The 27,906-nt window shown below is 46.0% G+C and overlaps 1 protein-coding gene across 1 annotated transcript in view; it reads right to left on the bottom strand.

The window, feature by feature from the left end:
- Positions 1-27,906, bottom strand: part of gria3a (glutamate receptor, ionotropic, AMPA 3a) — a gene marked incomplete at its 5' end in the record, with an annotated part of 134,654 nt that overhangs the window by 43,802 nt on the left and 62,946 nt on the right. The window contains one exon of the mRNA XM_080014180.1: positions 5,512-5,699. Within this exon, the coding sequence (XP_079870306.1) occupies positions 5,512-5,699 (188 nt within the window). The remainder of the gene's footprint in view (positions 1-5,511; positions 5,700-27,906) is intronic.

The raw sequence follows: 27,906 nt of genomic DNA, 5'->3' as shown, positions 1-27,906 counted from the left end.
AGGCTTTGACAAAGGCAGACACTCATCTAGCAATATGCGTCGTTTATTCAGTCTGATGAGCATATCTCAAAGGAACAACTTTAATACTATTATTGCCTCTTTGGATGCCGAAAAAGCATTTGATAGAGTTAATTGGACATATCTCTTTTCAATCCTCAACAATATTTGACTTTGGAGAGTCACTCATTCAATGGATCCGAATCCTCTACAACTCCCCATCACATCTGTCATCACCAATGGTTACACTTCACAGCGTTTCACTCCACAACGCGGCACAAGACAAGGATGTCCACCCTCCACTTTACTATTCGTCACCTTTACACGTTCACAAAATCAATTTGTATGCAGACGATGCATTATCTGATCTACCATACCTTACTGAATCTATAAGGAAACATAACTGCTTTAAACCCATTCATTGCAACAACTCTGTCAGCCTGGTGGAGATTCCTCAAACTCAGTGGTCACACTCTATCTCCAAACAAATTCAAGCCAATCTGGCACAACCCAGATTACTTGGTTAAAAACAGACCAATAATCTTCAAGTCTTGGAAAAAGACAAGGAATATCTCTGGAACACATTTTTGAAAACAATTTGCTTATATCCTTCCCAACCTTAACCCAAAGGTATAATATCGGTGGCTACGGCTTCCTTTAATTCCTTCAACTACAGTAGCCTCTAAAAGTTCAAATCAAATTGACGGAAAACATCCTTCAACCACCTCCAATGTACAACCTTGAACATCTCAATCATATCGCTCACTTAAAAAATCCCTTTTCCAGAATATACAAACTTTTATTAAAAACAGATGCCAATTTATCTTTACCTACAATGGAATGGGAAAGAGACCTTGCTGTTCCCACCGATATCAACCTGTGGAAGCTTTTTTGCAACAACACCTTTTCTATGACCCGCAACTCCAAAATGAAACTCATCCAAATATAAGATTCGGCACAGAGCTCATATCATGGAAATGTTCAAAATGGGTTTTGTGGATGAAGACATTTGCTCTCACTGTTCCCTTAATACCAGAGATGACAACTTTCATGCCTTCTGGCTCTGTCCAGTTATCTTAGGATTCTGGACCAACATCACCAAGCAGCTATCAAGCATTTTGGGTCGCAGTTCCAGTCTCCCCTTCTATATGTCTTCTCGGTGACCTCTCCTCAGTCGACCCACCACTTAAATACCACCAACCCATTTTGATCACCTTAACAATTGCCAAAAAAACAATATTACTCAAATGGAAAAAGACAGATAATCTCACCACATCCCAATGGTTGCAGTTATTAATAGATTACATCTTAATGGAAAAACTATTGGCAATTTCCAAAAACAATGTTGATTAATTAAATGAACAATGGGCTACTTTTATCACTGACATAACTCCATCATTAAATACTTGAGTCTTCCTACGTTGGGGCAATGTCGTGGTGTTTTCGGGGAATGTGGTCTGCCGGGGCTCTGCAGTTGGGTGGGTGCCCGGGCGGCATTGGGGATGTCCGTGGTGCGTAGGCCTGTGATCGTGAGGGGTCCACGGGGGTGTTAGGGGGTCTGGGTGGTGACGCCCATTCCTTTTCCTGAGTTGAGCTGGCCTTGTCTCGGGGGTGGGGCCGTGCTCCTGGGGAGTACCTGCAGCTGTCGTCCCTGTGTTGGTTTGGGGTGTGGTTGCGGGTTTTGGGGCTTGGGTTGGGGGCGGGGGGTGCGGGTCGCGGGTTCGGGTCTCGGCCCCGTAGTTGGCGGGTCGGTGCGTCGGTGAGGTCGCCTGCCCTGTGGGCGAGGTGGCTGGGCTTGTGTGCTCCTTCGTCCTATGGTGGGGGGTGGCCCGTCGTACCCCCAACCCTGCAACTTTAACTGCAATTGCAGTACACATTGAGCACTGGGGTTTTCCGGGGTGGCCAGTCGCTGACAGGTCGGTGTGGGGGCTTGGTTGGCCGGGGGGCATCCGGGTGGGCCCCCCGCTTGCGCCTGGTGGCTTAAGGTGTGCTGCGACCTGGTGGGGCTGTGGAGAGCGCTGCCGGATGCCTTCCGGGGCCCCTGGGGGGGGGCTGCTTGCTGCTGTGGGTGTGGGTTGGGGTGTGGGGGGCAGCTGTTGGCCTTTTGCTCCTGCTGCGCAGCTGGGCGCCCCGGGTCCTGGGGGTGGTTGAGGGCCCATATATCTGGTGGCCTGCTGGCATCGGCGGGGGCTAACATCCAGGTGCCCCGCGCTGAGCACACTCTGCTACATGTATGGGCAATCGGTGCTCACGCCGGGTGGGGTTCTGGTCGGCTGCGGTGGGGCTGGCCTCGCCCTTACGTGGGGTGTGAGTGGGTATGGGAGTCCGCCGGCTCGCCTGTGGGGCGGGCGGTTCGGATGGGGTGTCGGTCTGTCGGCGTGGGGCCGGGATCCGAGCCTGCAGTCCGCACCTGGTGCCCGCGGCCTGGTTTCTGTGCCCGTGACTGCGTCTTGTGCCTGCACCTGGGGGTTGGTTGTATGTGTGCGCCCCTGGGGTGCAGGGTCTCCTCATGCTCCCTGGGACTGGGTAATGCTCTTCGGGTCTGGGCGTGGGGGCCCTCTGGCTTCTCTGCGGGTCCTCTGTGGCCGCAGGGCAAGGTGCTCGGGGCTTTCCTGCAGCTGTAGGGTGTCTACAAGGTTGCGGCGTTCGGGGGGCTTCGGTGCCTTTTCCGCTGCTTGGAGGCTCACGACATAATACTGACCTTCTACACCAGTACCAATGGGGATAAGTCATGTACACTCACTGGTGGACATCTTACACACACACACACACACACACACACACGCGCACGCGCACGCACACGCACACGCACACACACACACACACACACACACACACCACCACAACTGCTTCGAGTGCACCCCAGCACCCTCCTGATTACATTCCATTCGTAGGGGGTCGTAGCTCAGGCGGTAGAGCTCGTGGTCTAGTACTCTGAAGGTTGCTGGTTCGATCCCAGGCTCCTGCTAGCATGCTGTAGTGTCCTTGAGCAAGACACTTAGCTCCTGATGGCTGCTTCCGTCAGTGTTTGAATAATTGTAAGTCGCTTTGGATAAAAGCATCTGCTAAATGCCTTGTAATGTAATTCCTCTCATTTACTACTATGAGAGGAAGAGGCCACCTGACCAGTTCTAGTTTTCCTGGACCTTATTAACTGTTTTTCAATACATGTTGTCATAGAATGTTTATGTTTTTGTGTAAATGTTGTTTGGTTCTATGTTTATTCGTCTCACCCGTGGTGATTCTCCCCCTCTTGGAGTAGTGATCAGTTGTTTATAGACCCAAACATGATAAATAGTTCTTCAAAGAGGGGGTTTGGTGGTGGTTCTCTATAACTGTCTCTATCTAAAACTGTGCTCTTGTCATTCTACAGGCCGTCCACAGGACAGAGTTGTTGCAGCTGCTCTTGATGATTTAAGAATTAGTAAAGAGTTGCATTGCAGGTTGAGAACTAGAACTCCACTTGCAGACTAACTCTGTCCTGGATGCAATGGCATACAAATACTCTTTGTTGTATGCCAAGGTAAAACCAATGTAAAGTAACCTGAAAGACTAGAAGACTAGTAGTTTTATCCCAGAGAGGCCCCTTATTTTATTATCCCAGGAGCTTGTGTTCTCTAGATATGGAATGTCATAGCTCCACAGGGCATATAGCCCTTCTTCTATTTCCTACTCAGCACTGCACTGGGAGCACTCCATGGCTCAATTCCCACAATGTCTTTCTATTCATTCTCTTTCTCTCACTTCCCCTCACCTTGCCCATACACGGCATCCACAGCAACTGGTTAACTTGTATTTTAGCGTGGATTACATTCTATTCTGCCTGTTCATAATGGAAGGGCCTTTGGGAAGTCAGCACTCTTCCTCAGTATTTTTTTTTTAAGATGAGTCTCAAGGACAGAGGACAGAATTTTAAGTCACAAAATAACAAAATAAAACCCTTATCAACTCTTAATTGCTATACAAAGTAAAACAGCACAAAATTATAAAAGAATCAGAACATATAAGGTGAAAAACACCTGTCGTAGTTGAGAAGATTCATTGGGTCGTTTTGGTCAAAGCTAAAGTTTATTGAGGAGTACAGGATCTCAGAGCGGGAAACAAAGTTTTGTGTCTCTGTCAGCTCCAGTGCAGTACACCACTCAAGGTGGCCCTTTCCAAAATGTCTGCTTCTTGATGTCTGAGTGATATCAGTTGTGTTTGCGACCCTGCCTTTGGGAGAGATCTTCTCCTGGGCTGGGAGGGTAGGCTATTTATAGAAGGCCCATTGTTGTTTTTTCATTCCAGGAAAGTGTGTCCTACTTACACCATTAGCTGACAATTATTGTGTTAAAGCAAGCATTGATGTCAATGTCCCCATAAGGAATCATCTTCCAGAGAGCCAGACATGCATTCTCAAGCTCAAACATCTTGAGTGATGCTTGTCTGACAGTTGGCCACCGTTTATGTATAAAAAGGTGATTAGAATTGAATCTGCCCGGGTGTGATTGTCCGCTGTTATCCAACTGTATGACCTAAAAACTAAACAGTATGATTTTGATAGCAATCGATGAAATCCTGCTTTCAATTTAGCTTAGCTTGTGGAATATCAGAGGAACTTAACTTCAAATTAATGAAAATGTGCTGGGGTGACTGTAAAAGAAAATCCCACTGGCATCAGCAGCAATGAAGACAGATCTGTGGTAAAGGTCAGAGGAACACTACTTAGGCCAGTCATTATGAAGGATTGGGCCTTTTTTCTCACACACACACACACACACACACACACACACACACACACACACACACACACACACACACACACACACACACACACACACACACACACACATACACACATACACACATACACACGTGCCTCAGTAAAGGACAAGGTTAGGATCTGCTTGTGATTGATGGTTACTGATGAGCATGCACAAATATGGGCAGTGCACAAACACACACACACACACACACACAATATCAGTCTATGCCAGGAAGCAGTGAGCTTTTCAGAGAAACCTGCATTGCAATACACCAATGCAACTATTAGGACTTCATATATATATATATATATATATATATATATATATATATATATATATACATATATTCATAAAAAGTTATATTATTATAAGGATTGAAGGGCATCCCTCAAATAATCTAAACTTCACTAAGATCCCAAGGGGAACAAGACTCTACATTCCCTGCGTTTGGAACAACAAAATGTTGATTAAGTTAAACCAACTGTAGAGAGCAAACACACCTGAATCCAGGTTGCTGTGGGTAAACCACAGCTGATGATTACATAACAGACAGAACCAAGCGGCTCCCTTTATTCTTTATGTTGGAAAAAAAACCAAAGATTCTGTTTTAGAATGGAAACAATATACAGGTCATATGTAAATTCGACCACACACACTCTTTCGATTTGAATAATGAAAACTGGCATGAAAGCAAACAAAGCGTGGGGCTTGGGGAGGGCTCCTTACTTTACTGAGCGGATGAAAAAAGTAGAAACTGTCGACTCGATACCTGCTCCAGTATGGAGTTGATCCTTTCCACCTCGCAGTCGATAAGGAAGCGTTTCTCCTGCCGGCGATCCATCTCCTCGATGAGGCGCCTATACTCCTTAGGGTCCACGATGTTCCCCACGGAGCGCGCTGTCACCTGCCAGTTATTGGCCACAGCCGACTCCATAATGGCCTGGAGTAAGGTAAAACCTGGGGAGGGAGACAGGAAGAAAAAGGGCTCTGTCACATTACTCTCAAGTGGAATGGATCTGAATTCACAACATGAACTACTTCTTAGGCAAATATTTACTATGCAAGTGAGCGTGTGAGCGTCTAAATTATTGTGAAGAACAGCCTCAAGGGCATTTGGTGTAAGAAAACGGCAATACAAAGTTTTGCCCTCTGAAAAAGGTTTTCTCCAGTGCTGGATAAAAACATACAGAACAAATCAGAAGGAACTAGGACGGAGTGGAGTTGGAGTGTTTATCTGGGCAATCAATTTGCCTGCTGGGAACTGCATGTAGATGTAGCCTGTGATCTGTTGTAAATATTGATATTTATAACCATGGAATTGATAATTCCTGTGTGATAGTCAGACATTTTTTATGACCAGAAAACAAGTTGTGCAAGGAAATGCTCTCCTGCATATCTGTGAAAGAAGGGGAATTGTGTAAAGGCACCAGATAACTTGTTTTACAGACCATGTGTTGTACAGGTGAAGTTGAGAGGTTACCTTCCTACCTCACAGACAAAGAAGACACAGACGAAGACAATAAACTACGGCGGCGTACTTTCATTTTGTTTGGATCAATTTTGACAAAAAAATATATATAAAAGGCAAATAAATCACGTTTGGCGTCAAAAAATGTTGGTGTAGTTTCTACGGCTTATTTGCCACTAATTGTCAAATGTTACTCATTGCGCCTTTAAATCACATGTCAATCACATGAAATTGCAGCGTGCAAAAAGTGAAGGAAGATGGAAGGTACAGAACATTATACTATGGGGGAAAAAATACATGATACCACACACATTGTTTGGTCAATGGTTCTGGTGCATGTTTCCATAAATACTGATATAACCGGAGAAAAACACTTTTACAGAATGATTTCATTGTTTTTAAGGGGATTCCTTAAAGGCAACAGACAACAAGTCATTGTCTGCTTCTTTAATGGCTGTTTCTCATATTTATTGTAGGTAAATTCATTTTTTTTTAGACCAGCTAATGCTGGTTGTGGTGATCAGCTATTTCATTTTTTAGTTGCCTGCTACGATCAATGGTGGGCAGCTAGAGATGTTATGGCCGAAGTGTAAGCTCAAGTGTAGGAGCCACGTTAGGATGGTGTGGGTGTTCTGCAGCTCTGATCAGTGGGAAGATACTGGCAGGGTGCCAACACGTATTGTGGAGCCTTCTAAAATAGGCATGATCAAAACAGAAGCAATAGGAGGAACCTTTTTGACCCCAATGACATACCCACTCTAACTCCAGGAGACAAAATGATGATTCTGCATTCTGTTATGTCACAGTTAGTGTGTTTGTGTATGTATATGCAGTTAGTCTTTCATGTTTTACTGTACATGCAGACACAAGAGACATCATGTACGCCTATTTCTGTCCGTTGCATATGCTGTAAGTTATGTTGAAGTTATGAGTTTCTGAGTCAGTGAAGAGAGCTCCAAAAGACAGCCGGTTGTTTAAGAGACAGAGAGATAATAAAAAACCTTAAAACCCTTTCACAAGCAACCAATTAGTCATCTATCCATCTATCTATCTATCTATCTATCTATCTATCTATCTATCTATCTATCTATCTATCTGCCTGCCTACCTACCTACCTTTTCACGGGACCTACCAGAACCCCACTCTAGAGTCTAGAATAAGTGATATAAATAGTACTGTGATGACACTAATAGTCACGCAACAAACATTTAGTGGCAGCTGGAATGTTTAGCCGCTCAGACAATAGAAACATTGTGGGTGAGTCCTCAAAGTTCTCAGTGAGTTTGATACCTTGCAGAAGGCCCAAATATAAAAATATGGCAACGTCAGAAAGGGAACCCCTCGAATATCGTTCTTATTTATTTATTTACTGAAGGTAGGCGAACAGTGTCCACCCCAATTTAACATTTCATTACTGAACTGAGCTGTACAAACTGTGACCATTAGTGTAGGATTAATAGAACACAATGAGCAACACATGCTCCAGTTGGTATACATATATAATATAGGTGCATTTAGATCTTTGTAAGTGTTGTTTTGAGGTTCACACTGTTGGCAGAGTTAAATGTTTTTTTCTCATGTTTATGTCAAACCGCAATGAGATTAGACAGATTAGAATAAATTCAATAATAAATTCTAAATTACTAAATCTATTCGGCTATTAGCTTTACTGTTAGCATAGCTTTAAGTGACGTTTATTATTCCATTCTATTCTATTCTCATAGTGTATGGATGAACAACATGAATCACAATTTAAAGTTTTTCCATTACCTTGAGAGCAACTGCAACAAATGTGCGAAGGTAGAGATGCATGGCGGCAGAAACCCAATATGTAGGAAATTATCTTATAGAAAGAAATGCCTGGCAGTACGTTTTTCGTTTGCGTCCCGCTGAGAGCCAACCAGCTATAGCTGGCTGAAATAAATGAGCAGAGGCAGGATCACATGCTGTGCACATCTCTTCCCCTTATAGCTGCAGCTGAAATTGCTGATTCAATAAAATTACGAATATTATTAGTGACGCTGAATGAGCCAGTGTAGATTATATTAATGTGAATGCAGATTGCAGGGTGCCTGCACACTGTCTGCGAGGCTTTGCCTTCTTAAACCCTGCACAGCAGAACCAACCCCAGGACACTACAGTATTCATGCCTTCGATATGCTCTCTGGGCCTAACTTCCATTAGTCACCATGAATCCTTAAGCTGTAGTATCATTTCTCATCTTTGAGTGTTGTCATGGTTGTTGCAATATTAATCATAGATGTCTCTATTAATAGGTAGGACTCTGAGAAGGTTGAGAGTCATGCGGCAGCTGACCTAGAAAGCAATGTTTCCAAAGTTTACAGTTTCAAAAGTATCAATCTATAAACTCAATCTTTCAAATATACATATTGACACTGTAGTATCCCAGGTGTAAGACGGCCTGGATTTCTGAATAAATCCTGTGTTCTAGCTTGGTTTGCTGCTGAACTCAGGCTATCATCGTTATTATGAAAACTGGGTTTAAGGGTCACAGGCCATCGCAGATCTTGTATATTGAGCAGAAGTTGAACAGTTGTCTATCTGGACCATATGAGAGAGAGAGGCCTTACTTGTCTTGAGGAGAAAGTCAATCTATGCACTTACTTATGTACATCACTTTTGCTTATGTAAAGAAGAAAATCATAAAAAAAATGGCTTCAACACGTGTGTAAAGGTAATTTATTGTGTTCCATGGCACCTATTTCATCTTCCCTTTGACTCGACATGCCATGCAAACTTTGTTTGTGAGTCTGCACGTTGTCTCGATTTCTGAAGATTAAATCTGAGTGCTGGCTCCATTTGGCTAAATCGGGATTGGTTCCAGTGAGCTCAAAAAATTGAGTTAGAGCATAGGTTCTGGACTCAGCGGGGGCGCTTTGAGATGCAGGGCTAGTGTCTAAATGTGGCCGATGTCCGTGGTCCTAATCCTGGTGCTGAACACAGTGCTGCAGGGAGCAGCTGAAACGCTGTAGCCTCTCACTTTCTGGTGATGAAATGAAATGATGATTTAGAACTACATATTTACATAATTATGTAAATATGTACTCCTGCATGTTACTCCTGCATGTCCCCTGCTGGACATGCAGGAGTAACATGCATGAGTTTCCAACACATTAAAAAAAGGATATTCTTAAATTGACATTGAAACAGTTTTCTTATGTATTAAATATCACCTATCTTTCTGTGATTCTGTCACCTATTACATTTCTGTAATTCTAATATTCCATAGTGTTAATAAGTGTGATGTTGATCTAATGCTTTTGAAAAAAAATAAAAAATAAATCATCCTCATTTACTTTTCAATTAATATGCAGGTCATTCTCTCCCTTCCATCTGACACAGGTCGTTCTGACAGGACTGTCCCATCTTCTGCAAAGTCCCTTCACAAACAAGGTGTTACACATAGTCAGACAGATAGTCTGACCTTAAGCTGCTGCTATTTGGTCTGACTCTGTCGCTGCCCAGGGCTTCAGCAGTGTCATGCAGTTGGAAATGCAGCTTTTATCGGCATTTACATCAAGAACAACATTAGCATAAAGCTTTGTGCAAGTGTGGTGGCGCAGAGGAAAGTAAAAAGCGCTAAGGCTGTGGCAGACGTAATATAAAATAGCAAGAAGCCTGTCTGAAGCCTGACAGCATTACACGCTGCTTACGAGAGGATTTTGGGGGATTTCGAAATCATCCCATTTGTGAATCCTTATTTTTGTTCCATTTCTTGACACTTAACTAAGCTGGATATTTTCAGATTTGGGAATTTGTGCAAGATTGTGAATGTTCAACTTGTGTATTAGAAAGGCAGGGAGGCATAAAAAAGGTAACCGTAATATAAGTAAGTAATTATAAAAAAACATAATTATAGTAGTAATAAGATATGGGATAGACTTATGTATATGGGATAGGCAATTATGTAAATTCAGATATGTGCATTAAAGTGGCATGTGAATAAAGTGAGGTAGTGTTTGTGGGATAATACAGCACAGTATACAACAGTATGGCGCAGCAATACGGTAACACCAAAAAACCCACAACAGTGACACAGTATGCGGTTCAGTATGTTACATACAGTACAGAAGGTAGTGGAGCCTATGTGTGTGGCTCAGTGAGGACCCCTGGTGAGGTCAGCATTGACAGTTCTTATGGCTTGCGGAAAAAAACTCTCCATCTCAGTCTCTCTGTTCTCGCTGTGTGACTGCGGAGGCGCTTGCCCGACCGCAGCAGCTGGAACAGTCCATTATTGGGGTGGTGTTAGGCCCACGGCCTCCTAGCGCCACCAGAGGCCGCTCTTGCCCCATCTGCAGCTCCCTCCTTGAGCCAATTGCACACACCTGGGATCAATTACCTGCATCACTCTACACAGTATTTAGTCTCAGCTTCCCAGTCATTCTTTGCCAGACCGTCAACTAGCTTACCCGAGTTGTACAGCTACCGGCTCCATTCCCAGTTTCAAGTTCCTAGTTTATGTCTCTTTGTTTCGTCTTCCCCTTACCTGCTTGTCTCCTCTCGTCGACCCAGTCTGTCCGTCCAACTCCAGCCAGCCCAGTTTACCTGCTTGTCTCTGCTCGTCGACCAAAGCTGTTCGTCCTTCTCCATCCAGCCTGGTTCCCCATCTCTCCACCCGGATCTTGGACCCCTCCTCCCGGTCAACATCATCCCTTGCCCAGTCCGGCTCCATCCCTACCTGACCAGGTCCCCCCGGCCAGCTCCCCCGTGTGGGCTAATAAACATTCTTTGTCTGCCTCCCATCTCCCCGTGTCGTGCGTTTGGGTATCTCCTAGCTTTGGTCATGACAGTACGGTCTGGCCAAGAAAAAATGAACCCAGACGACACAGAGGGGCTCCGCCGCGCACTCCGGGACCAAGGAGTGTTGCTTGGTCAACATGACCAGGCCCTCCGGGACATCGCGGAACACCTCTAGACCATCTCGGGGGCCGTCAGCAGCCTGCAGGTTCCTCCGGCCCCCGTGGCCCCCCTGCTCCTCTGACCCTCCCTCCCCAGAAGACTCCTCTCCCTCATCGAGTTCCGGACTGAATGACGGAGCCCTGCAGGACGTGTTTGAGTGCACCCTGAACGACGAGTTGCGGAACAAGTTGGCGCGGCGGGACGAGCCCACGGACCTGGACCAACTAGTGGAGACCACCATCCGCCTGGACAACCGGCTACGGAAGCGCCGGCTCGAGAGAGAGGGGGCGAGACTCCAGCCCGTGCCTCCCCCCTGGGGGACCACGCCCCAGTCTCCAGCGCCCACTACTCTCGGGGGCCTCGGAAGTCCCTCGACTCTCTTCGATGCCGAGCCCATGCAACTTGGTCGCTCACGGATCTCCCCCGAGGAGCAAACCTGCCGCATACAGACCGGCGCCTGTCTGTATTGCGGCCGGCTGGGACACCTCCAAGCCACCTGCCCGGTCTGGCCGGGCGAGGGCGACGTTTCGGTAGGGTTACGTTCCAGTCGCTCCAGCTCCAACCCTCTCACCCGTCCTCTGCTCCCAGCTACCCTCTCGTGGGGGGGTATAACACTCTCAACCTCTGCTTTCATAGATTCCGGGGCGGATGCGAACTTCCTCAACCTGGGACTAGCACGCCAGCTAGGGCTGACACCCGTCTCTCTCCCCACACCGCTCGAGGTCAAGGGGCTGACCGGGTCACGTCTGACCCGGATTACCCACCAGACGGCCCCCCTCGAGCTGCTACTCTCCAGCAACCACTCCGAGTCCTTAAGGTTTTCCTCATTTATTCCCCCCTGAACCCCCTTGTCCTGGGGTACCCCTGGCTCTGGATCCACAACCCCCAGATGGACTGGCGCTCGGGTAGTGTGAGCGCCTGGAGCCCACACTGCCATGGCCACTGCCTCCACTTGGCCTCTACCCCGCCGCCAGACGCGCCGCCGGGGGACCCCAAGAGCCCTGACCTGTCCTCGGTTCCGTCACAATATCTGGACCTGGCCCCGGTCTTCAGCAAGCAGGGCGCGCTATCCCTACCACCCCATCGCCCGTACGACTGCGCAATCAACCTCCTGCCAGGCGCCCCCCTCCCCTGCAGTCGCCTGTATAAGTAATACGCCCGAACACGAGGCCATGGAAACTTACTGATCACTGCTGGGATCATTCACCCCTCATCGTCTCTGCTAGGCGCAGGGTTCTTCTTTGTTGCCAAGAAGGACAACACCCTCCGTCCTCGCATTGACTTCAGGGGACTCAACGACATCACTATCAAAAACAAGTACCCCTTGCCCCTGATGGATTCAGTTTTCGTTCCCATCCAGGGTGCCACCCACTTGACGCCACGCTCACCTGGGAGATCGAGTCTCTTGTCACCCAAGCGCAGGAACACCAGCCCGACCCCGACCCCCTAACCGCCTGTTCGTCCCTGACTCCACATGCTCCCAGTTTCTGCAGTGGGCCCATGCCTCCCACCTCAGCTGCCATCCCGGGATTACCCGCACCCTGGCCGTCGTCCGCCAGCGCTTCTGGTGGCCGACCCTGCTCCCTGACACCCGGTCCTTCATCTCTGCCTGTCCCACCTGCGCCCAGTCCATGTTAAATCCTCTGTGATGTGGACTCCCAGGTACTTGAAGCTGCTCACCCTGTCAACAGAAGTCCCATTAATCACCAAGGGCGTGTGCGTCCTCGATTGTGATCCACGCCTAAAGTCCACAATCAGCTCCTTGGTTTTGCTGACGTTCAGGTGTAGGCTGTTGTCCTGGTACCAGAGTGACAGGTCAGCCACCTCCTCGTGGTAGGCCTTCTCATCGCAGTCGGTGATCAGGCCCACGACAACGGTGTTGTCAGCAAACTTGATGATGGTGTTGGAGCTGGATCTGGCCACACAGTCATGTGTGTACAGGGAGTACAGTAGGGGGCTGAGGACGCAGCCCTGGGGGATCTGTATTCAGGGTGAGGGAGCTGGACATGTGCTTCCCCACCCTAACCACCTCGGGCCGGGCTGTGAGGAAGTCCAGGATCCAGGCACACAGCGGAGTATTCAGTCCAAGCTCCTTCAGCTTGACAGCCAGTCTGGTGGGGACTATGGTATTGAAAGCTGAACTGTAATCGATGAACAGCATTCTCATATAGGCCCCCTTCCGGCCATCCAGGTGCGTGAGTGTGGTGTGCAGTACCTGGGTGACTGCATCATCCGTGGATTTGTTCTGCCGGTACGCAAACTGCAACGGCTCCAAGGTGCGGGGGAGGGAGGCGCAGATATAATCCTTAATCAGCCTCTCGAAACACTTCATGACCACCGAGGTGAGGGCCACCGGACGGTAGTCATTCAGGCAGGCAGGAGAGGCGATCTTCGGGACAGGAACGACGGTGGACCTCTTGAAGCAGGACGGGACCACTGATTCAGCCAGGGAGATGTTGAATATTGTAGTGAACACCGGATCTAGCTGGTTAGCACAGGTTTTCCGTACTCACCCAGATATGCCATCTGGGCCCTGCAGTTTTCCTGGTGTTCACCCGCATCAGAGCCTTCCTGACGTAATGCACGGACACTGAGAGTGCGCGCTCATCCCCAGCGGTGTAACTCCAATTAGCCGGCGAGCTAGCGGTGCTGTTGCCAGACTCAAACCGTGCATAAAAGGAGTTCAGTTCGTTGGCTAGGGAGGTGTCCAGACTCGTGGCTAGGGAGGAACTGCTCTTGTAGTTTGTTATCGTCTGCAGCGCCTCCCACAAGCGTCTTGTGTCCCCCTGCTTCATCTGTAGCTCCACAGTCTCTCTGTATGTTCGTTTAGCGTCCTTCACCGCCCTCCGCAGATTGTAAGACGCCGCTTTGTAATTGTCCATATTACCGGATACAAGACCGTCGTTGTCAGCGGCCGTGTGAGCATTCAGAGCACAGCGGATGGAATGGAAATATCTTTCATGCTGTCCGCTAACGTCGCCACGAAGCTCACCGCTACGTCCGTAAACTCACTGATGTCACTTGAACTTCATTGGAACATGTCCCAGTCTACGTCAGCAAGTGCATCGTGAAGCGCAGCCTCTGATTGGTCCGTCCACTGCTTTACTTCCCTCGTCACCACCAGTTCTTGTGCGATCAGAGGCCTGTAAACGGCCTTACAGGCCTCTTCTTGTGTTTGACGTACATGGGCCAGACGTGACCGTCAAACAGACCGGGCGGGTCTGGCACAGTGTAGTTCCTTGAGCACCTCCTCTTTTTGCGTTCTTCATAAGGGAAGGAAATAAAATAGCGTTGGTTCAGTAAGTCGATCAAAGGTCCGTAGGTGCGGGAAATCTGACCATGCATGGTCAGATTTCCCGAAAGCAGGGAGCGAGACTGTCTTGTAACTGTTCTTGTAAGGTGTGTAACAATGGTCCAAAGTTCTATCTCCCCTGGTGGCACACGTGATGTGTTGTTGGAAATTAGGCAGAACTTTTTTAAGGTTCGCCCTGTTAAAGTCCTCAGTCATCACCACAGCCGCATCGGGATGTGGTGGTGACTGGCCGCATCGGCACATCATACAGGTCCGACAGTGCTGTGTCGGTATCCGCTTGCGGTGGGATATAAACGGCTGTAATGATGACCGTGCTGAATTCCCGGGGGACATAAAATGGACGGCATAAGATTGTCAGCTGTTCCAGATTCGGCAAGCAGGAGCAGGAGAGAGACTTAGTGTTGTTGGCGTTACACCAGCGGTTGTTTACCACGAGGCAGACGCCCCCACCTTTGGATTTCCCTGACTCCCCCGATCTGTTGCCGCGGAACACGGAGAAGGACTCGGCTGGACGGATGGCTTCATCCGGCACCAGTGGGTTCAACCATGTCTCCGTCAGGCAGAGGACGCAACAGTTCCTCGTGTCTCGTTGGAATTTAATCCTCGCTCGAAGTTCATCCATCTTGTTCTTCAGAGACTGAACGTTGTCAGGAAGGATGCTTGGTAAGGTTGCGTCCTCATTCTGACCCGAATGCCGCCTCGTTTACCATGGTGCTTCCTTCGTGGGCCCGCTCGTGGAACAGCGGCTCCATTTTTGTTGTTGTTGTTGTTGTTGTTGTTGTTGTTGTTGTTGTCGTTGTTGTTGTTGTTGAGCGTGTTCGCGCGTAGAATTTCAGTCGGCCACTCTACTTCCATGGATAAAAAGTCCCAAAGTTGTTAGTTTAGGGAAGTGTTTATATCCACGAGTGCGGCATAAGAGGTAACTGCCGATGTTTTTTTGGCGGACATGATGATAAAACAACGTAAAAAATACTAAAATGTGCAAAAGTCGAGCGGAGCGCCGGCTCAGGCGACCGAAGGGGAGGTGCCACTATCGCCAAACTAAATTAAGTAATATAATAGGAGCCATTTAGTGTCAACTAAGGCCAAATTAAATCTCATAGACAATCCACAGCGACATTCTTAATATTAAAGGTTGTTGTGAACTACCGGACCGTGGGAAAAACATAAAATAAGCGACTTCTGGTTCAAGAGCTTTAGTGGACTTTTCAAACAGATGGTCCTATTTACAGGAGCCAGCGGGTAGGGCAAATACAACAAGTAATAAAGTAACGTCCTGCAAAACGCTAAATTTGTAAAACTTGTGGCGTATTGTCACAGCATTTGTTAGCAGAAAGGAAACAGCATTGAGCATAATGTACTCCTTTTAGGTGTACTTGTGACTTGGTCTCAGGTGAGAGATTTGAATGTACAGTCCACACAGAGCATGGCAAAGCAACACAGTCTGGACACAATGATTTTCCATGTCATGGCTGAACTTCTTCTAGCCTTATGATATGTGGCTTCCATCCAGATGTTAAAGGCAGCATTGTGCACTGTAGATCTGGTGGCATCCACTCCGGAGTCATTTTTCTTGCCTCCCAAGCGTGCTGTGTGGTCTCAGCTGTGACTCAGCCATCCATACCCTGCTCCCTGGAGAAGGTGACCTCTTTACAACTCTCTTGCAGTCATCTGAGTTATGTTGCAGTGATGGGTTGCCCAGTGCTGAGTGGGGGAGAGAAATCTCTAAAAAATCTTGAAATTGAAGAGCAAGTCAGGCAAAACATGAAGCCTTCGCAGTCATCTGAGTTATGTTGCAGTGATGGGTTGCCCAGTGCTGAGTGGGGGAGAGAAATCTCTGAAAAATCTTGAAATTGAAGAGCAAGTCAGGCAAAACATGAAGCCTTCGCCTGTTGTGTAGCAGCACAACAGTTATCAGTGTATAGACAGTATCACCTCACAAGCATATACTGAATACTAACGCTGCCCACTCTGCATCCATTGCAGCCTGGATGTCCTGGAAGAGAGTTGGGTTTTTTTTCTGGGAGTTTTTCCTTCCCCCAGGTAGGGGTTCACACAAGGGGATGCTGTTAAATTTCTAGTTGAAATGTGAAGCTTGTGAAGCCCTCTGAGACTGTACTGTGTTTAAGGGCTATAGAAATAAACTTGCCTTGACCTTCAGTTACGGTCACCAAAGGAAATTCACAAAGTAAAATAAGAGGATTAAAGCAATGCTGCCACTATACAGCTTCTTGCATATGCCTGATCTTTGCATTCTTTCCTGGGAACGGCAGACCCCGGCACTAATAATGGAAACAGCACATAGAGTAGCACATACAGTAGTTTGTAGTTAATACATTTAATGGCTGTTTCTTAGAAAGTGCCCGTTTAAAAACTTAGTAAATATGGGATTTTTAAAAAATAAAATAATCATACGGATTACCGATTTATGGATTACGAATTAAAACAATATAGCAAGGATCTGTCCTTCCAACATCAGTTTGTAATGAAAAACACCGTGGTGTCGGATAGTCTGACGTCAAGTCTGATTAAAGTTGCAGCTATAAAGAGGAAAATAACTGTGAAAACTAAAGGGCATCTAGCGTCCTCAACTGCTCCTCCCAATACCGCCTATAGATCTCCCTTATCATTTTAATTGGTAGTGCTGCTCGCTTAAACTATCGGATCCAGACTTTATTAAAAATGTTGCTTCCCATCACTCACAACTTTTAATAGGACAACCTCACTGAATGCTTTACTATTTAGAAACGTACCACTCTGCTGCAGCTTTTCACTGTGCTTAAATGCAGTCCAAAGAGGAAAACATTTAAACCTAAAGAAAAACATTCAATAATTTTTTATATGTTAAACTTAACAGTTTTTTGAGAGAGTTTTGTTGACTCTTTTGACTACACCTGCACTTAAGAGCAGTTGAGTGTAAGAGGCTGGAAAGAGGAAGTTGTGCCACTTCCTATTGGCAACCTACTGGAGACAGCATTACGTTTTGGATGGACTGCGGAAAATTGCATTGCATTGTCATTTTAAAATAAATATATAGATATTATAATTATTTGAAAGATGTAGTTTGAAAGTAAGTTGAAAAATACACTAAGACATGGGTGACTATAATGTGAGTGAGAAGCTGTGGCAGAGTAGTAAGTTTCTCATTAGCGAAGCGTTCTGGTAGGTTGTCCTATAAACAGTTCTAAATGATAGAAACCAACATATAAACAAGGCCAGCCTTTTTTGATGTGTGATGTTTGCAAAGTATATCGCTTAATGTTTGTTCTCCTAACTGTTTTTTTGTAATTGCATTTCATGAAATGATGTGACACCTGCACTTTTGTGTAAGAAAATGATTCAGATTCTGGAGTCGGGAAAGCATAGAGATAGACAGACAAACAGACACACAGACCAACATGCATACAAACCCACACAGAGTGAGTGCATATACAGTGGGGCAAAAAAGTATTTAGTCAGCCACCAATTGTGCAAGTTCTCCCACTTAAAAAGATGAGAGAGGGCTGTAATTTTCATCATAGGTTCACTTCCACTATGAGAGACAGAATGGGGGAAAAGAATCCAGGAAATCACATCGTAGGATTTTTAATGAATTCATTGGTAAATTCCTCGGTAAAATAAGTATTTGGTCACCTACAAACAAGCAAGATTTCTGGCTTTCACAGACCTGTAACTTTTTCTTTAAGAGGCTCCTCTGTCCTCCACTCGTTACCTGTATTAATGGCACCTGTTTGAACTCGTTATCAGTATAAAAGACACCTGTCCACAACCTCAAACAGTCACACTCCAAACTCCACTATGGCCAAGACCAAAGAGCTGTCAAAGGACAACAGAAACAAAATTATAGACCTGCACCAGGCTGGGAAGACTGAATCTGCAATAGGTAAGCAGCTTGTTGTGAAGAAATCAACTGTGGGAGCAATTTTTAGAAAATGGAAGACATACAAGACCACTGATAATCTCCCTCAATCTGGGGCTCCACGCAAGATCTCACCCCGTGGGGTCAAAATGATCACAAGAAGGGTGAGAAAACATCCCAGAACCACACGGGGGGACCTAGTGAATGACCTGCAGAGAGCTGGGACCAAAGTAACAAAGGCTACCATCAGTAACACACTACGCCGCCAGGGACTCAAATCCTGCAGTGCCAGACGTGTCCCCCTGCTTAAGCCACTACATGTCCAGGCCCGTCTGAAGTTTGCTAGAGAGCATTTGGATGATCCAGAAGAGGATTGGGAGAATGTCATATGGTCAGATGAAACCAAAATATAACTTTTTGGTAAAAACTCAACTTGTCGTGTTTGGAGGAGAAAGAAAGCTGAGTTGCATCCAAAGAACACCATACCTACTGTGAAGCATAGGGGTGGAAACATCATGCTTTGGGGCTGTTTTTCTGCAGAGGGACCAGGACGACTGATCCATGTAAAGGAAAGAATGAATGGGGCCATGTATCGTGAGATATTGAGTGAAAACCTCCTTCCATCAGCAAGGGCATTGAAGATGAAACGTGGCTGGGTCTTTCAGCATGACAATGATCCCAAACACACCGCCTGGGCAACAAAGGAGTGGCTTCGTTAGAAGCATTTCAAGGTCTTGGAGTGGCCTAGCCAGTCTCCAGATCTCAACCCCATAGAAAATCTTTGGAGGGAGTTGAAGGTCTGTGTTGCCCAGCGACAGCCCCAAAACATCATTGCTCTCGAGGAGATCTGCATGGAGGAATGGGCCAAAATACCAGCAACAGTGTTTGAAAACCTTGTGAAGACTTACAGAAAACGTTTGACCTCTGTCATTGCAAACAAAGGGTATATAACAAAGTATTGAGATGAACTTTTGTTATAGACCAATTACTTATTTTCCATCATAATTTGCAAATAAATTCTTTAAAAATCAGACAATGTGATTTTCTGAATTTTTTTTTCTCATTTTGTCTCTCATAGTTGAGGTGAACCTATGATGAAAATAACAGGCCTCTCTCATCTTTTTAAGTGGGAGAACTTGCACAATTGGTGGCTGACTAAATACTTTTTTGCCCCACTGTATATATATATATTATAATATATTATATATTTTGTCACAAAATATATACAAAACAAAAATCATTTTATTTGTCTCACAGGTGCAAATGTACTTAACACACACACACAGAGGGAGTGGTGGCTACTACGAACACACACATGCAGGGAGTGGTAGCTGGAGAAAGTCAGCCTCTCCGTTTCTTCCATCCCTTCCTCCAGGGGGCAGGCAGGAGCAGTGGGCAGCCCTCACTTCAATGACAGTTGTAGATCCATGTCACGGTCAGGGACGGGACACTGTTGTGCATGTTTTCAATCAGGGTCCTTTTTTATATGGGAGGAGACCCATGTGAGCACAGGGAGAACATGCAAATCCCACACAGAAAGGTCCTAAATTGCGAGATAACCCACCGGAGCACGGTGGCAACTGCGACCCAGCCGGAATCTAACCCAAGACCTTCTTGCTGCGAGGCAGCAGTGCAAGCAGGGACAGTGTCGCCGTGCATGTTGTGAGAGACAAATGCAGATGATCAATGTTAAAGATCCTCTGTTTGACTCTGTTGGACCTGCCTCCAGTTTGACTGCACAATGGCAGTCAGAGACCGGCCGTAAGATATCGTAAGGAAGGAGTCGTCTGGACGTAACGGCAGATCCAGAAGAGGCAACATGAGATCCCAAACAAATTAAAGGTGAGGACCTAGTGGGAATAATCATAGGAAAAAGCTTTGAGTAAGCTTAGATATTGTGCCGATCAGGGAAGATCGAAGGAAATAGCTTTGAGGAAGCTTAAAGATTCTATCGACCTAGAGCATTGTTGAAGAAGCTTTTCTTGAACAGTATCAACTTGAACTAGTAATAGGACAAATTGTTGTAACCCTCCCCTCTCTCATGATGTGGGATAAGATTAGAGCTTGTAAATAGAAAGAAAATGAGGGTCTTTGACGAGTACTTTGGACGCCTTGTGCGTCTCTTCAATCAAAATAGTAGTCTAAGGCGGCCCCCCAGAGATGTCGATAGATCGTATGAGCAACAGCTAAAGAATGCTCTTACTGAAGATCTTCAGCCAGAAATCGGAATGATGGCCTACACCACCTGTATAGGGTACGAGGGCGTTTGCCTCACATGATTAAAACGCCACGTGATACATGCCGTATCCCACCATAATAGACAAAAAGCAGTAAAAAATGTACGCTGTGTTGCAACTGCTGAAATCTTGCAAATGGCTCAACTGTCTTTCTATGAGAGGAACCAACGCAGAGAGGACGAGGACTAGGAAGACCAGGCAGATGAGACCAGGCCGAGAAGGACCAGGATACAGCATACATACATACTGTACGTTCATGTGCTACTACTACAACAAATATGGACATAATGCCTGTTCCTGTCCTAACAGACTCAACAGGGACGAGGAAGAAGAGAAGGGCAACTGGAATGAAAAGAAAGTGTCTGTTTACTTCCCACAAGGAAGGGGACGACGGTGGGCATGGCAGATACCAAGGACGACATCAGCAATGATGGTGTCCCGGGACAGGATTGAAAGAAAACAATGGCCCCGGGCCCACAATAGACGCTCCTCCTCCAGATGCCTCAGTTGATGTCTATTTAGATGATACATTCATCCTCCCTGTTCTCTCTCAGCTTCTGTCCCTGGCCGACAAACGCCGACCATCATCCTCCAGATAAATGGTGAATCAATACCATTCCTCGTTGATTCCGGTACAAGGTACTTGGTGTTATGCACTAACAAACTCAAATTAAGTCCACCATTATCGGGATGCTCGACCGCCGTCGTGGGAGCAGCAGGACTGAGATTGATAAAGAGTTTCACTGTACCCTTAAATTTAGTGGACAATGAAGATGACGCTATCACTATGACATTCTGTCACAGTTTCATACTCTCAAAACTGTTGCCTTGTTCACCTGTGTGGACAGGAACTAATGTGTTTGTTCGGCATGATTATCGAGTGTACATAGAGTGGCCTTAAAATCTTGTGTGTTAGGAAGGATGCAGAATGTTCTATGGTCCAACGTGGCCTAAGAACACCAGCTTATGTCTATGCATGGGATTTACAGCAAGGCAGTCCATGTTCTATCAGTGGTGAATTGGTAAGGACAGCTAAGAAATTGTGGAAACATCTGTGATTTTATGAAGCCCTCAGAATTGCATTGTACTGCCAGGATTAGTGAAGAAGGAAAAGATAAGGAATTTGAGAAGATATGGTTTAGGGAAAGTCATGCATGTCAATTGTTGTCAGGGAAAGGAATTCTCTGCTCACCACAATATTGTGCGTTAACAGTCCGATTGACCCCGACACAGGGTGCTTGCTATGAAATTTATGATTTTCTTCTGCATGTCTCGTTGGCAAAATTGTAAAATTTGTCATGGCAATCTATTGGCCCTTGGGTTGCCAAATGTGCTAGCATAAAGTATTTGCATCATGACGGGAGACAATTTAGCCCAAAAAGTAGTATTTGGTGGTTTCCTTATCAATCCACTTTTACAGCTGTACAATCAATCCACCTCCTCCCTATTATTACGACAAAAGAAAACACAACAGGGACTTTTGCTAACCTTAATGCTGAGGAACACCCCGCATTAGAGGGGGTGCCAGAGATAGTCTGGGCCACAACCAATTATGATGTTGATTAATGAAGGGGTTAACTCCCCTCATGGTCCCCAAAATCCTCCTACCGATCGCATAAACCGCCATATCCGTTGCGACCGGACGCCGTGTTCGGTAAAACCCCAGTGTTTGAATCACTCTTAGAAGCAGGCATTGTTGTAAAGTGTCCCTCATCTCCATGCAATACACCAATGCTGTTAAGAAGGCGGATGGAGTCTTGTGGCGTTTTGTTCAGGATTTGCGCGCCGTAAATGATGCTGTTCAACGCAGGGTGCCTGTTGTTCCTAATCCCACTACGATTTTGTCTCAAGTCCCAGGTGCATCAAAATGTTTCACTGTTATTGACCTTGCAAATGCTTTCATCAGCATCCCAGTAGCCGAGGACTCGCAATCTTGTTTCGCTTTCACTTTTCAAGGGAAATGTTACACATTGACTCGCATGCCACTCGGATATGCGGAGTCCCCGGCAGTGTTCTCTGCTGCAATAGCTGGTTTCGAATTTATGAATGGCAGCACATTGATCCAATATGTAGATGACTTACTGATCTGCTTGTCATATGAGGAGTCATGTATCGCAGATACGCAGGCCCAACTAAACTATTTAGGTTTAATTGGTCACAAGGTTTCTAAAACAAAACTCCAGCTGGCACAAAAGAAAGTTCATTTTCTGGGTCATAACATTTCATCACAGAGTCGCAGACTGGGCAACTCTAGAGTTGTCACCATTTTGGATATGCCTAAACCACAAACTAAAAGGTAGGTGATGGCCTTTTTAGGTTGCTGTGGTTATTGTCGTTCTTGAATTGTGGATTATGCAATACTTGCCCAGCCATTATCAACAAAGGCTCATGGGAAGGGTTTATCATTGTCGGATAGGGTTGATTGGAGTCCTGAGGGGAAGGAAAGCTTTGTTGCTCTTAAACAGGCTCTTGTATCTGCCCCATGTTTGGGTTTGCCGGATATGATGGTTTTATGTCTGCTGTCTTGTTACAATCCCATGGTGATAAATTATGTCCTGTTGCATATTATTCTCAGAAACTTTGTGCCGTGGCAAGTGGGTTGCCTGCTTGTATGCGTGCGGTTAGTGCTGCATCTATAGCAGCATCTGTCTCTCTTGTGGCCTACTGTCAGCTTACTGTTTTAGTACCACATGCTGTAGCCTCTATCTTGCAACAGAGTAAAACGGCTAATTTCTCTCCAGCAACAGCTCTCCATCATCAACATGTGCTGCTTTTGCTTCCCCATGTCACCTTGACGCGATGCAGAGTTCTTAATTCAGCCACTCTTCTCCGCAACACTGATGATGGGGATCCATATGATTGCTTGGCATCGATAGCCATTGTGGCTTCACCCCGCCCAGATCTAGCTGCTGAAGCTCTTGTAAATAATGGTAACCAAAGGTCACCAGCTGGTGACACGCTTGTGGCATACTCGGTTGTGACTTATTTTGGGACACTGGAATCTGCCACTCTCTGGGCATATTTCCACCCAGGCTGCAGAATTGTTTGCATTAACCTGGGCTTGTATTCTTGCCGAAGGAAAAAGTGTAAACATTTATACTGACAGTTGTTATACATTCAGGGTTGTACAGGATTTTGGTGCTCTTTGGTGTCACAGAGTGTTCTTAACCTCCGCTGGGAAATTCATTGCTAATGCTGACCTTGTAAAGAACCTTTTGGATGCCATCACCCTCCCAGCTCAAATTTCTATTTGTAAATGTGCTGTTCATACTAATGCCTCTGACTCCATCTCTAAAGGTAATGCTGGTGCCGACGCAGCTGCCAAAGCCGCCACTGTATCTAACACTGTTCGTGTTCTAACAATGGTCTTCTCTCCCGCAGATGGGGAGGACTCGGATTTCTTTACTAACCTTGTTTCCTTGCAAAGACAGTCACCCCACACTGAACTGTTGTTGTGAAATCCAAAAGGTTACTGAGACAAAGCCATTTGGCATGGTCCACAGGGGAAACCATATCTCTCCCGCCGGCTTTTTCATTACTTTGCTAGTTTGACACATGGTAAGGATCATGTGTCAAATGGTTGGTTTGAGAATTATGTAAACATTACAAAATCCCAGGCTTCAGTTTTTGCAAACATTTCTTGTAAGTTTTATTTGTGCACAGAACAACGTAGGGAGACGTGTTTCCACCCCCAGCTCCTCCCACCCTACTCTGAATGCTCCCTTCAAGTTCCTCACAATGGACTATATCAAGCTGATTCCCTGTCGTGCTAAAACATATTGTTTGGTAATAATTGACATATTTTCTAAATGGATTGAAGTGTTCCCGTGTAAACCAATGATGCTCATGCCGTGGCAAAAGCGCTACTGACAGAAATCATTTCGCGCTGGGGGATCCGAATGAAGGTAAGCTCGGATAATGGTAGTCACTTTGCCAACCAAGTGTTGAAGGTCTGCTTATCTGGGGATCCAGACAAGGTTTCATTGCTCTTACCATGCACAAAGCGGTGGTGCTGTGGAAAGAGCAAATGGAATGTTAAAAAATATACCAGCAAAAACTATGGCTGAAACTCAAGTCGATTGGGTTTCATGCCTGCCATTAGTAATTAAGTTTGTGAATGCGAGGACGATCACATGGTGTGACAGGACTGTCCTTGCATGAAGTGCATGAGGCCAATGCGAATAGGTCTGTCTCCCTCGTTAAAGCCCTGGATGAATTACACAATTTGGACCAATTATGTTGTCATATTGTATGTCTCTCATACAGGTGTTAAAGTCTGTGTGGTCCCAGGTCAAAGCAGCCCTACCCATCCCACTTGAAGGACCACTACATGACCTCCAACTAGATGACTGGGTGGTGAACAGCGATTTCCGGAGGAAAAGCTGGAACTCTACCAGATTCGTGGGACTGTTCCAGATCCTCCTCACCACCGCAGCAGCAGTTAAGGTAGCAGAACGACCAAGGTAGGTACACGCATCTCATTGCAAGAAAGTCCGCAAGCTTCCAGAGGACCAGATAAACGACAATGACGGAGAATCACCAGATGTGAACTGAGATCAAGATCCCAACGGAGTTAGGTGCTGGTAACCTCTGTCTCCACGAAGAGGATTTTCCACTACAGTGCCAAAGACCTGTACTTGAAAAGGATGACGCACCGTCAACAGGAAAAGATTGGTCATGTCTGTTTGATCAACTTTCTCAGCATCATTGCCATCTTCTGTTGATCATCCAACCTTGAAACAGTTCCACAGCAAGACTTGAAAAACAGCCGCTCCCCCACCCACTCTCACTCACATCAGATCCAGAAGAGCCCCAAGTGAGAAATGAACATTCTATCACTAACGTAGTCCGCCCATGGTTAAATGTTGACTCCATTGGACATTCATTTCAACAAAATATGTGACCCACCGCATACTTTAGGGTCATTGGGCGGCTTTCCACTTTTTTTTTTTTGCATAATTTGAAAGTGGAGAATCAAGAGCTTCCAAACAATGTGTCACTTGTGCAAATCAAGCAAATATTTTTAAAGCTATGACTTGTTAATGACAAGGGTGTGGCAAACTGTGATTCTGAGATAATCACCTTGAAAGTTTCGCTGAGACTCGTCTTCATTCAGCCATCTCCCAGAATGCAAATGGGGTTGCCAAAGCCAGATGGCTAATTAACATACTGCGGAATGGGCCAATCACTGCTTTGTTCTTGTTTTTTGAGGGAACGTTGAACGTATTTTTGTTTTGAAAAAAAGCTTTTATTTAACAGTAAGAATAAACATGTTTTATAGAAGTGGAATTATTTTATTTTATTTTAAATCACCAACGTGAATGGACTTCATCACATCATCAACTTCTTCCGTTGTAACAACAACGCACGTATCGTAGGTCTCCTCTGGTGGTTCTTGAAAATATTCTGTTTCATCATCACACTCAGGTTGAATGGTAAATGGTAAATGGTTGAAATCCTCTGTTTGAAATGTTCTCCAATTACGGAGTAATATCAGATTCAGCGTCGCTGTCGGAGAACTGACTATCATCGCGGAAAATGAAGTCCAGTGTGCGCTGCTTGAACTGACTTGGATCTATCACACTGGTCAGATTAAGGTCCGCGATATGATTTACATCTTCCTCCACCCGCTTCTCGTAATCAATAACAACACAGGGAAATGAAAGTTTTCACAGACAATTGAAACCGGATCCTCGTCTTGTTTACGGAAGTGACAGTGACGTCAGTGACAAGCCCCCTCCACAAAGACGTCTCTGTGTGTGTATAAAACACTTAGATAAAAAGGTTGAACTCTATCAAAACGGTTTCACATTGTGACTTCACAGCACATGGAATATGTGTGAATTATCTTCACCTGGACTGTCTTTTTAAAGGAAGCGATCGATCGGTGTTGTTCAGCACTCTTCAGCGTTTCGGTAAGTGAACTATGTTTCTCCATGTAATATAACAGGAATATTTTACTCCACGCTTTAACATTTTTCTACTATTTATAAATCAAACTAGTTTTGAAAATATGTTGAGAGATTAAAAAAAAGTACAAAGGAATCTGGAAAAATTGAATTTTCCTTCAAGAAAGGTTTTTTCAACTTATTTGGCTGCTCCTGGCAATTTTAGAAATGGCGGGTTTTGCTGTGGTGGGTCACATATGTTGTGGGGCTTTTCAATTCATTCAGTTAAAGAAAATAAAAGATCATATCAGGTAAACAGGTTAGAGTATTTCACTATAATCCTTCTGAAGGACAATTGAACTGCACTAATGCATGGAGAAGATTTGTTACTACTGTAACTATTGCTCTAGCCTACTCAACTTTAGTCCATTCACGTGCCGGAATTATTCATCCCTTATGTATTCAAACCGTTTGTTCTGATATAAGAAGTAACAGTTACCCTGAAGTTCCCGAAGGGATAACGACTGCATGTAACCAAACCTGCTGCTTGTTAGACCAACCAATGAGCAACAGGTATGCAGCCACCCTGATCCCAATCACCTAGATCCAGGTCAGGTGTGGCTGCTCACCACACCATCCCTACACCATATATCCCGACACTAAACTGAGACCAGGGAGAATTGCTGGCCGAAGCCTACCCCCACCACCACCACCACCAAGCAGAGAAAAAAAAATGCTTAAACATACTCTGACCCAGGGTTCCTATACCTAAAATGACAGACTCTGACACAGTGTTCCTATACCTTAAATAATAAAAACACCAGACGCCAAAACAGGGTTCCCATACCTTAAACAAACAAATGTAAAAAAAAAATGAACTGGTCCCCTTCCGAAGAAAGGTTCCCCAGAGCAGCATGGTCGAGCAGCCTCTTTCCCCCAGGGCAACGACAGACTGCCCCCTCCTCCCTTCCATAGCATGGGGCCTCGGGCTGCTGTACTGGCTGGCAAAGGCTTGGCCAGAATTGGCTGTTGCGGGGGCTGCTTGGAGGGGTGGCCTGGCTGCTGGGTTGCTGGATAGTCCCCGCAGTGGTTGCTGGGTGGAGGAGCTATCTGCATGCGGTTATCCGTGGTGGTTGCTGAGGCTGCTTCTCTCCGGGTCCTCCGTCGGACACCCTGGGTGCTGCTGCTGCCAGTCGGGAGAGGGTTGGTGCTGGGGCCGCCCGTTGACCTGCTATTGACTCCAGGGCGTCTTCAGACAGCCCCTCGGTGTCCCTTCTCCATGCCGGAGAATCCCTGTACAGATGCCAGTGTTGCAGTTTCTCCTACCACGCGCCACCCAAGTGATGTTTCAAGGACCTCCGGCACAGAGACACAGAAGACGGGGGGTTGTAAACACCAGTTTATTGCAGAGAGTGGGCCAGCTGGAATTATCCCAGCAGCAGATAGAACATGTCATGACAGGGCTCCTCTCCTGAGTGT

Source organism: Zeus faber (genome assembly GCF_960531495.2).
Source record: "Zeus faber genome assembly, chromosome: 14".
NCBI classification, from domain to species: Eukaryota; Metazoa; Chordata; class Actinopteri; order Zeiformes; family Zeidae; genus Zeus; species Zeus faber.
The sequence above is the reverse complement of the archived record's forward strand: the minus strand, read 5'-3'. Positions and strand labels throughout refer to the sequence as shown.